We start from the raw sequence: 11852 nt of genomic DNA on the forward strand, positions 1-11852 counted from the left end.
ATTGAGGAATATGTAAATCCACTGTCGTGCGGTATGGGACGTACAAGGTTGTTCGGTCGCATACAATCCTGACGAGGATTATTATTTATGCATGCTAGGAAAGACGAGGTTCTTTGCCTGAATTCTCAGGGACGATTGACTTATAACACCTGGACTCCACGTAAAGTTAGGTGGCGTAGCTCTTGATAATTGGGAGTAAGTTGGTTTCATATGGTCTTGTGATATCTGATCTTGGTAAATGGGGTAGACATCCTTGACAGCGTCTAATGGCCCGAATTAGGATATAGTTCAGGGATGCATTAGAATAAACATACATTGAGTAGAGAAATATAGAGGATAAGGATAGTTTGTTTGACTAATTGTGTTTGTTATATATACTAGTATTTTACACCTCATTTCCACTTTTAAACTTGTACGTAAATCTTAGCCCTGTGTTCTTTTTGTCTTGCATTTTTTGATTGATCTTTAACGATGAAACGACGATCACATCGTTACTATTACTTAATAGTATCCACAGTCAGTATAAGTGTCTGTCCTGTTGTTTTTAGGAAGCCTTTTGTATTATGCTTTCTTTTGATTTTCTTTATGTAATTTTCTTTTTAGGTGATACCTACGTGGCAATGCCACTAGCCTTAATTGCATCAAGATATATGTAAAATATATTGGAAGCATATATATATATATATATATATATATATATATATATATATATATATATATATATATATATATATAGGGAATGTATCAAGTAGGAGGGTTTTTAAATAAGAGATAAGAGGATTTAATGCTAACCATTGGATTAATCAAGAGAGAGAAATAAATTATTTATTAAAATATTAATATAATTATTTGTCCAATCTTGTTATTTAAAAGTTTCAAAATATTTGTATATTTTTATAAAAGTTTTATATCTTTAAAATACGATAAAGGATTCTATATGATGATTTGTAACGTTTCACAAGTAATACATTATTTAAAAATTAATAAATAGTTAAATTTAAGTGCAAAAATGTGTGAGAGAGAACAAAAGTGTTTGAATTTTAAATAAGAGGGTTAATAGTGATTGAGTTAAAATAGCGAATCATATAATTTAGTCTTTTAAACATTATTATTTTAATCGTTTTTGCCCCCGTTAAAAAAAAGTTTTTGAATTTGTCACTGACTAGAAGTACTCTTGACTGATAACGGGAACTGATATCATTCGTGTGCGTCTCTTACTTTTATGCTTTTAATTTTATGCACTTTTCATTCATATAAAAGTTACAATTAATCACTTGTTTCCGGCCAAATTTAAAGATAAGAAATTTTGCATAAAAACAACAAAAATTTAACAAATTTAATTCACCCATCTCCCCTCCCGCTCTTAAATTTTCTCTCATACTCGCATTTGGAATCATAGAAAGAGTTAGAGATAACTTGCTCCTAAAAGGAAATTGTTTTGAAATGGATTGCATTCCAAAGTGAAAAACAAGGCCTAACATTAGATGGCAAGAATAAAAGAATCAAAACATATAAAATTTGAATCATCATTGTTGGTGTCTATCACATACAATCATTATTGAAAATTAGTTGTACCAATAATTTCTTTTGAATGGTTTTTTAAACTTTGACACATATTTCAAGTGAAATTTAAAAGACAATTGTTACTACTTGCTAATTTAGTTACAAATATCAAATTAACAGGAGTGATGAAAAACAAAGAACATTTTGTTAGACTAAAGAAGAAGAAACGACGATATTTCCTGAAATGAAAGCAAATATTTTACTACCTTAGGTAAAGATACTGGAAAAGGAACAATGGTTTTTTATATATTTCAAAAATAATTAGAACAGCAATCAATGAATTGGAAAGCTAAAATTGGAGATGCAGGGGATCGAAAGCTAAAATTGGAGATGCAGGGGATCGAACCCTGTACCTCTCACATGCAAAGCGAGCGCTCTACCATTTGATCTACATCCCCAGTGATGTTATTGAATCTTACAGCATATTATAAAAATTTATTTAATTAGGCTTCACCTTTCTAAATATCATGATGAGGAACTCTTGTAAATTAACTTGTATGTTAAAGATCTTTCTCTTCAGTTTACTCCAGTTAAATCAGGTTTACAAATTATCTAAACAACCTCAATATGTTAGCCTATATTGGTAAAGGGATTGGAATGTTTCAATAAGGTAAATGAATTTTCATGCTTGCCTTCAACTCAAGGCCAATTATGTGGAACATTAGTTTCTGCCGGCTTAGGGAGGCATTGGAATCAAAAGAGCAGGTGTGACCAAATAAATACTTGTTCATAAACATTCTTTATTTTTCTTACTTCTTGATTACTCCAACCAAATACAAAAAGTTAATCAGGCGAAATTTTTTTAAGTTTTAGCTGAGGAAAGTTGTTGGTATCTATGTTAGAAACTATGATGATGTCAAAGTAAGGAAGTCAACAAACAATAATAGCCTTAAAAAAACTATTTTGTTCCTATGAATTTTGTCAGTGTTATTGATGGACAAGGACATCAATTTCAAACTATTCTTGAGAGATTAATAATTCAGGTTCAACCTTTTAAAAAGTAGATATACAACCATTTGGAGAAGAAACAAACATAGAAATAGTATAATTTATCAAACATATGACATACTGAATATGATGACAGGGTATAAAACAAAACAGAAAATGTACAAGGACAATATGTATTCTGCTGAATATATAGATACCGGCTACTACGATATGAAACATACTATACTTCTTTACCATGGCTCCATTAGTCCTCTACTTTGCATTTCTTTTCACCTTTGTCCTCTTAACCTTTATGGTTCAAAACATAAGAAAGAAGAAAAGTTATTCAACTTATAACATACCAAGAGGACCTAGAAAGCTACCTATTATAGGAAATATACATAATCTGTTAAGCTCTCATCCCCATCGAAAATTAAGAGACTTGGCCAACAAATATGGACCTGTGATGCATCTTCAACTTGGAGAGATTTCTACTATTGTCATTTCATCACCGGAGTTTGCCAAAGAGGTGATGAAAACCCATGATATTAACTTTGCAACAAGGCCTCGACTCCTAGCTACAGATATAATGGCTTACAATTCCACAAACATAGCTTTTGCTCCGTATGGTAATTACTGGAGACAGCTACGAAAAATCTGCACTTTGGAGCTTTTAAGCCTAAAAAGAGTCAACTCATACCAACCGATTAGAGAAGACGTGCTTTCCAATCTTGTCAAATGGATTGCTTCGCAGAATGGATCGCCAATCAACCTCACTGAAGCTGTAATTTCTTCAATATACACTATTGTTTCGAGGTCTGCCTTTGGCATTAAATGCAAAGGCCAGGAAAAATTTATAGCAGTGGTAAAAGAATCGATAAAGGTTGCAGCAGGTTTTGACTTGGGAGATTTATTTCCTTCTGCTAAATGGCTTCAACATATTACTGGTTTGAGGCCTAAGCTTGAGAGGTTTCATCGACAAACTGATGAGGTATTAGAAAATATCATCAATGAACATAAAGAGGCAAGGTACGCAAAAGCCAAAGATGATGAAGGTGAAGTAGAAGAAGATCTGGTAGACGTTCTCTTAAAATACGAGGATGGCAGCGACATGGATTTTTCCTTAACAAAAAACAATATTAAGGCCATAATCCAGGTAAGTGTGTTAACCTCTTCAAATATTTGGCACATGATTTCTTTACTTTGTAGCATTGGGTGCTCTCTACAAGTTGACTTTTAAGTACTTTAAACATTCTTAGATTAGCTTGGCCTTATTAATATCTACTTTTCAGGATATGTTTGGTGCTGGAGGCGAGACATCTGCAAGCGCCATAGATTGGGCAATGGCAGAAATGATAAGGGATCCAAGAATAATGAAGAAAGCACAAGATGAGGTGAGAGAGGTTTTCAAAACAAAAGGAAGGGTTGATGAAAATCACATCAACGAATTAAATTATTTGAAATCAGTTGTCAAAGAAACCCTGAGGTTACACCCTCCAGTACCACTTTTGCTACCAAGAGAATGTGGTCAAACATGTCAGATAAATGGTTATCACATACCGAGTAAAAGTAAGGTGATAGTCAATGCTTGGGCAATTGCACGAGATCCAAACTACTGGACAGAACCAGAGAGGTTTTATCCAGAGAGATTCATTGACAGCGCCATTGACAATAAAGGAAGTAACTTTGAGTACATTCCATTTGGTGCCGGAAGAAGGATATGCCCAGGGATCACATTTGGTTTGAGAAATATAGAGCTAGCTCTTGCAATGCTGTTGTATCATTTCGACTGGAAGCTACCCAGCGGAACCAAAAGTGAAGAATTGGACATGACTGAGCAATTTGGAGTCACTGTGAGAAGAAAAGATGATCTTTTAGTGCTCCCTTTTGTTTATCATCCTTTGAATGTCAAGTAAGAGTCACACGATGAAGCTGAAACCTTTAAGAGTTAAAATAATGAAGATTGTGCGACTTAACCATGTTTTATAGATTGTATACACTGCAGTACACACTTTTTTCCATTTGAAAGCAGTGGTTTTAATTGCAGATTGGAAAATTCCGCTATCTGCTTTAAATTCCGCTACACTAAAGTGCTATGCTATAGTACTGCTTTTGCGAAAAATTTGACAACAGTTTGCAATTAATTGTGTGTTGCAAAACAATAGCAGTTTCTCTAAATTCCACTATGGCGCTATAGTACCACAATTGTCACTTTACGGTTACAAAAGTTAGTTAAAAATAGTTAGTTGTAGTTGGTTATGATTTAAGAATTACTGGTGTAGTAGGGTGTAGATAGCTTATGGTGCAAGTCACTCCATTTTGTATATAACTCAGCTTGTATTTTCCTTGTTTTCCAATGAGACTCCATTTTCACTATGTTCATTCTAACTCTCTCAATATGGTATCAGCCCTATAAATGAATGAACATTCTTCTTCTTCGTCTCATTCACATTTCTTCAACAATTTAAAGCTTTTTCCATTTTCTCATCTCAGCACATTCATATGATCTTGAGATATTTTCATTTTCTAAGATATTACCATATGAGTTGACTCTAAACATCACTAAAATCGACTAACACGAAAATAGCACAACATTTAAATCTATACAACAAGTAGCATAAAAAGAAGCTATTATCAAATATAGAGTGTTTTAGGAGTTCATCACTCTTCAAGGTAGTACAACTTATACGAACCTCATTTTTTATATTACAAGCAACTGATGAGAAGTGATGGGAATCAAGTGTAGGTCGCCTTTTCTTGACATATTAATTCCAAACTCTTCTGCCATCTCCAATTCCACATTTTTCATACCATTGGGCAGCTTCCAATCAAAATGATACAATAAAAGTGCAAGAACCTGCTCAGTATTAGCCAAACCATACTTCATGCCCGGACAAATTCTCTTTCCAGCACCAAATGGAATGTACTCAAAATTATTTCCCTTGTACTCAATCAAACTATCAATAAACCTTTCAGGATAAAACTTATCTGGCTCAATCCAATAATTTGGATCCTTTCCAATGGCCCAAGCATTAACTATGACCCTACTTTTTTCAGGTATGTCATAGCCATTAATCTCAACAGCTTGACTATTTTCCCTTGGAAGAAGGAGAGGAACAGAAGGGTGTAATCTTAGTGACTCTTTGATTACTGCTTTTAAATAGTTGAATTCTTCAAACGTAGCTTCATCGATCTTTCCTCTCTTATTAATCACTTCTCTCACTTCAGCTTGTGCTTTCTTCAAAACTCTAGTATCCTTCAACATCTCAGCCATTGTCCAGTTAATAAGAGATGCTGCTGTGTCACTTCCACCAGTGAACATATCCTTCAAATATCAAAACATGTCATTTAACTTTGTTCAAACTTCGAAAACATATAATATATAGCAAAATATACAAAAAGTTAATTGTATACCAAAATTATGGCCTTGACATTATCAGAAGTTAAATGAAAATCCGTATCCCTGTCGTTGTCGTGAAATTTCAAAAGACTATCGATCAGATCTTCATCTTCTTCAGGCAGACCTTGTTTATCTCTTCTTGATCTTGTTTCTTTATGGTCATCGATGATATGTTCTAATATCCTGTCTACTTGTTGGCTTAACTTCTCAAGCTTAGGCCTCATTCCAGAGAAATTTTGAATCCATTTAGCTGAAGGAAACAAGTCACCGATATAGAACCCTCCAGCAAGTTTTATAAGTTGTTTTACAATTGATATGAATTCTTCTTGTTCTGAATATTTCTTACCAAACGCCGCCATTGAAGTGAAAGTATACATCATTGAAATAACTGCTTGAGTAAGATTGAATTCTGTTCCTTCATTTGAAGAAATCTTTCTTAAGAGAGAGTTGATCTCTTTCTCTCTTACAGGCCAAAGAGTTTTAACCCTTCTTGTGCTCAAAAGCTCAGTAGCACAAATCTTTCTGAGTTGTCTCCAGTAATCACCATAAGGGGAAAAAGCTATATCCGTTGAATTATAAGCAGCTATTTCTGTGACTAGAAGATGAGGCCTTGATGCAAAGATAATATCATGTGTTTTCAGGACCTCCCTAGCAATTTCTGGTGATGAAACAACTACGAAGAAGATCTCGCCAAGTTGGAGATGCATCAAGGGTCCATAAATTTTTGCTAAATCTCTTAATTTTCTAGGTGGGTTTGTTGTAACAAGATTGTGAATATTGCCTATAATTGGTAACTTCCATGGCCCCGGGGGTATTTTTTTAGTATTTGAATCATATTTTTTACAATGATTCTTAATTTTTAATGCAATGATCATGAACATAAAAATAGCAAAAAGGGTGAAGAAGTTGAGAATTTGAAGAGCCATGGAGATTTGACTATCACTGGAATATGGTACAATATATAATTTGTAATATTGTGCAGCATTGAAAGGTGGTGTTCATATCCATAATCATTAATCAGGTTGTGAAGTAGTATTAGTAAAATACACATAAAGCAAGGAAATGACAAAAGCAAGTAGAGTTAGTGGATTATGGATGAATATGTTATGTTTCTAAACAAAAATGGTTGCATCACGGACAAATTATCTATTTCAATATATATTTTATCCCATTAATAGTAAGCTGCAAAAGGAATAAAAAAACAAAGTACCTAAAAATGCTGCCCTTTGAAAACAGATGCTTACATTCATTTTTATTTTTAGGGTTAAATACGTTTTTAGTCCCTATAAATATGCGATCCTACATTTTTAGTCCCTATAAAATTATTATGCACCTAATTTCAGTCCCTACTGTCAAATCAATGTGTATTTTAGAATGATTATTTTGCAATCATGTTCATAATATTTTAAAAAGTTCTTGGAAGAAAAAAAAAACTCAAAATTTAATTTCTAAATTGGGATTTTCATTACTTTTATCATTATTTTTTGAAATTTGAAAAATTCATATTTAATTTTTTTCGTTTTAAAAAAATTCTAAAACTTGGTAAATAAATATTTTACAGTATTCTAAACATATGTAAAAAAAAATTATTCAAAAATTTAAAAATTAAAGGATAATTAAAAAGTTTTTAAAATTTTAGAAAATAGCCGAGACTGAAATTGCATGCATAAAAATTTTTGAAGGACTATTTATTGAAGGCAAATTTTATAGGGACAAAAAATGCAAGGTCGCATATTTATAAAGACTAAAAACGTATTTAACCCTTATTTTTATTAGTAGGACATCATCTGTGTTAATTTCATAAAAGTAAGGAGGATCATAGATGAGTTGAATTTTAAAACATTTATATAATTTTGCTTTAAATTAATGACAGTCAGATATGTGAGATATTGGATCAAACTCTATTGGGTCGAAGGGTAATTTTGTGGTTCGACAAGTTCGACATAGGTTGGTATGCAGTCGAACGTCGCTCACATGCTGGTGTCGAAGTAGTGTATGTTGTAGTCGAAGTGTGATAAAACATGCAATTATCGAAAATGTTAGGTTTGTTAGCATGACTAATTGGGCATGTTTGTTATGTCCAATTATTTAAATTAGCTTATACGCTAAGTTAGCTTGTAATGGATATTTGTGAAAAAAACCCATTAGTTTAGTATGTTAGGTTTATTATAAATAGCATAATAGTCTCTCATCATTACATACTACAAATCTTAATTTAGGGTGAGAGGATTATTTGTTATTCTTGTAACACCTGTAATCTTGATTGATAGAGAAAGTAAAGAATACCAATCATAATCGATCCTTGTTGTTCTTCTTGTTTAATCATCTTTTCTACCCTTGTGTGTTTCTTGATCACAAAGAAACACTTTATACTTTGTTTATCAAGGCATCGGTTTCACAACAAGATCCTATGAAGGTTTTTCTGTTAAAATTAATGTGTTGTAACCACCACTATCTTTAGTAAGCATTATGTGAGAATTGTAACTATCATAATATAATTATTATCTTTATTTAGATTTATGGTAGAGTTGTATCATTAAGATTGAGAGAACAAAAAAGTCCTCATCTTGATTATCAACCAGTTTGTATTCTCTATCAGTTTCTTTCAAGCCTATATAAAGGCTTTGTAATGCTAAGTTGATCGCAAGAAGTGTGTGGTGAATTAAATAAAAGCAAAGTTTTTCAATGGTCATCCACCAGTAGAAGTATAGTGCAAAAAGTGACGAAAATTAGTTTTTCTCTGCAGAATCCTGCAACACTATAATTTATCACATACCACCTCTAGAATATCACCAACATTTTCTAATCGGTTGAAGATGGTCCTCGATAAATGCATTTCAACAAACCAATCATGTTTTTTGTGTTGGGTCAATCTATTCTAGATAATGTCATGACTTCCATAGATATCTATCATACACTATATAAATCTAAAAGACGAAAAATTGGTGTGGTTGCTCTTAAGCTAGATAACCCAGTTGATAACCTTATCATTATTAACGACAATGTTGTTGGTTCCATAACACTCGACAAATGTTTGTGTCAAGGAGATCCTCTTTCTCCGTACTTGTTTATTATATCTGCATAAGGACTCTCACCCCTTATTCGAAAGGCAGAAGATCATTTCTCACCTTTTATTTGCAAATGATTGTTTTTATTTTTCAGGGCCAATACTCATGAAGCCACAACCATGAAAAACATTCTTTAGACTTACGAAGCAGTCAATTTTCAAAAAATTGAGTTCTTTTGTAGTTGTAATACTCCATATGTTGTTCGAGACTCTATTGCTGGTGATCTTGGTGTGCAACTTGTTATTGGTACAGGGATGTATTTTGAATACATTCCTTTTGATTCTGGTAGAAGAATATGCCCAGGGATCACGAATTAAGAAATTCCAGTCAGCCCCCAAATTTTCAATAACTAGCGAAGAAATCTAAACCCATAAGCCCTATTTATTATAAGGGATTGAAATTTTTCTTTCCCTCCCCTTTTAATTAATATTAGCTGCTAACCCTTATGTGGAACATGTCTTTTGATCTTCTAACTGATGATGAATTTCAATTGCAGTGGTTTCTCTAAATTGTGTATTGCAAAATAATAGCAGTTTCTCTAAATTCCACTATGATGCTATAGTGCTTCAACTGTAACCATTTGACAACACTGATTGAAAGAAATTAGGACTCACCAGAGCACTAGAGGCCAGAGCATAATTTGTTTTACCCCTTTTCCCGAAACCATCTCGATGTTGTGTTCAATCTTGCTTGTCAATATAAGAAAAAAAAGTTCTGAAACAAACATGTCTATCAAAGAGAAATGAATAACTTGTAATCATCCTAAGCCGAAAATACACAACACAATAGGTTTAAGTAAAATCTAAATTAGCAACATTTCAAATAACTTTTATAAAATACAACTCTAAATCAATTTAAGTTTCATAGCTCATAAATATGATTTCTCCATGTCATGTAACTAACATATGATCATTACTGATTCATTTAAGTGCTGCATTTCGTCGAACATATCAAAAGCAGCTTTGTGAACTATAAACATGATCATTGGTAATTACAAAAATACAAAAACACCAAAAACACATTGAAATTTAACAGAGCAACAAAATTACTGGAAATATGAACAATAATATCTAGCATGAAAAATTTCTTCAACTTTATACCATGAGTGGACACCTTGATCCTAAATAATTAAATCATATTTAAATAAAAATTAACATAATTAACAAATATTTCATATAATCTAATAATCTTATAATAATTATTTAAAGATAATACTATATTATAAAAGTAGAAAAAAAATCAAAATTGTGGGTTAGACATGACCTAAAAAGAAAAGAGAAAAAAAGAAAAAGGAATAAAATAAAATTGAAATAAATAAATAGAGAATTCAACAAATTAAATAAGTTTACTACCTTTTGATTCCGTTATGTAATTGCAACCTCTTTGACATGTTTTTCTTCATTGCCTATAAAAAGGGTTTCTTTCTTATTAATATGAGTCATATGCTTAATGTCTTAGCATTTTTATCCATCTAATTCTTCAAAATCTCCATGTCAAGAATAAAATTAGGATGCATTTTAATTGTACTATCTATTCTTCTGCTTGTTTCATTTCCTGATTCTTCACTTAATTCATAACAGTTTGAGAAGTTTGAGAATTATGAATCTCACATTTTTAAGATACTTGAGACACTTCTTCTTGAGAAGTTTGAGAATTATGAATCTCACATTTTTTAAGATACTTGAGGCACTTCTTTTTGCTCTTTCATGTGTTGACTATTAGGAAGATCCTAAAGTCCCACATTGGTTGGAGATAGAGCATTGAAAGAATATATATAGAGGGACACTCCTCACCTTATCAACCGGTTTTGTAAGAATGAATTAGGTCAAACTCTAATATGGTATCAAAGCCTATTGATCGGACCATGGGCCGCCCACCATTAATATCCACGCACCAAGCCCATAAAAAAAAGGAAAATAGTGTTGGACGTGAGGGGGTGTATTAGGAAGATCCTAAAGTCCCACATTGGTTGGAGATAAAGCATTGAAAGAATATATATAGAGGGACACTTCTCACCTTACCAACCGGTTTTGTAAGGATGAGTTAGGTCAAACTCTAATATTGACAATATTTTCTCAATATCCTGACATAAATATAATTAAGGAACATATATATGTTCAACCGGTCCACTAATATAATCTAAATTTTTTTGTATAGCCACATCCTCAAGCAGATATTTCTCCATAATTATTGTATCCTTTCTTGGTAGATCATCCAATATTGTTGCAATAACATTTTTTACATGATGGTTAGATTTTTGTTGGGTTATAAAGTGTCATCTTTGTCATCCTTTTCTTCCTCGACTTTGCAACATTTTTTACGCGACAATATTCTTACGAGTGGTCCATAATATGAAAAAAAGAACACAATGAATGGATTTTTTCGTACTCAACATCAATATTAAAAGCATAATGTTCCCTTTCAACAAGAAGGAAATTGTACAAGAATTCTAGCAAGTCAAGATCCACCAAAATTCAAACATAATATCCAAAAAAATTATCGCTAGTTGCTTCATTGAAGGGAAGAGGGACACCAATACCTCTTTCGATTAAAAAAAATTGTGGTTTCCAATATTCAATAAGACCAAGTACTCTAATTCAACATTGTAAATTAATATTTTTAACCAAATCAAGATTGAAGACTTATGGCAAGGTGAATACACGAAAGATAAGATCCTCAATGATATCCTCAGTAGGTGAAAACGAAAAGAAAAAAAACCTTACTAATAGGAATGAGAGATCATTTTTCCAGAATATTGCAAAGAGCATTTAAATTTCCATGCATTGCATCAATTGTTGGAGAAGATTCTATTTACCTCAAAATTATCCTTCCATGGAGGAAATTTTTGCAGCTATCAAGACCATCGAAATATTCGTCTTCCAAAAGTTTTATAA

At 32.3% G+C, this 11852-nt stretch overlaps 2 protein-coding genes across 2 annotated transcripts; one reads left to right on the forward strand and one right to left on the reverse strand.

Moving 5' to 3' along the window:
- Positions 1–2689: 2689 nt before the first annotated feature.
- LOC131662294 (cytochrome P450 71D9-like) lies at positions 2690–4929 on the forward strand. The gene is made up of 2 exons (XM_058932035.1): positions 2690–3646; positions 3783–4929. Exons 1-2 carry the CDS (start codon positions 2747–2749, stop codon positions 4404–4406), a joined length of 1524 nt encoding a protein of 507 aa, XP_058788018.1. The 5' UTR covers positions 2690–2746; the 3' UTR covers positions 4407–4929.
- On the reverse strand, positions 4479–6897 carry LOC131662292 (cytochrome P450 71D11-like). Its single transcript, XM_058932033.1, has 2 exons — positions 5905–6897; positions 4479–5815 (listed from the first exon to the last, which is right to left on the reverse strand). Exons 1-2 carry the CDS (start codon positions 6814–6816, stop codon positions 5192–5194), a joined length of 1536 nt encoding a protein of 511 aa, XP_058788016.1. The 5' UTR covers positions 6817–6897; the 3' UTR covers positions 4479–5191.
- Positions 6898–11852: the final 4955 nt, after the last annotated feature.

Source organism: Vicia villosa, linkage group LG3, assembly GCF_029867415.1.
Source record: "Vicia villosa cultivar HV-30 ecotype Madison, WI linkage group LG3, Vvil1.0, whole genome shotgun sequence".
In the NCBI taxonomy this organism is placed as follows: Eukaryota; Viridiplantae; Streptophyta; class Magnoliopsida; order Fabales; family Fabaceae; genus Vicia; species Vicia villosa.

Excerpts from the sequence above, each read along its gene's own strand:
- LOC131662294 (XM_058932035.1), top strand. The coding sequence starts at position 2,747 with ATGGCTCCATTAGTCCTCTACTTTGCATTTCTTTTCACCTTTGTCCTC. Across the intron at positions 3,647-3,782 it reads ATATTAAGGCCATAATCCAG|GATATGTTTGGTGCTGGAGG; the intron begins GTAAGTGTGTTA and ends TCTACTTTTCAG.
- LOC131662292 (XM_058932033.1), bottom strand. The coding sequence starts at position 6,816 with ATGGCTCTTCAAATTCTCAACTTCTTCACCCTTTTTGCTATTTTTATG. Across the intron at positions 5,816-5,904 it reads ATGTCAAGGCCATAATTTTG|GATATGTTCACTGGTGGAAG; the intron begins GTATACAATTAA and ends TGATATTTGAAG.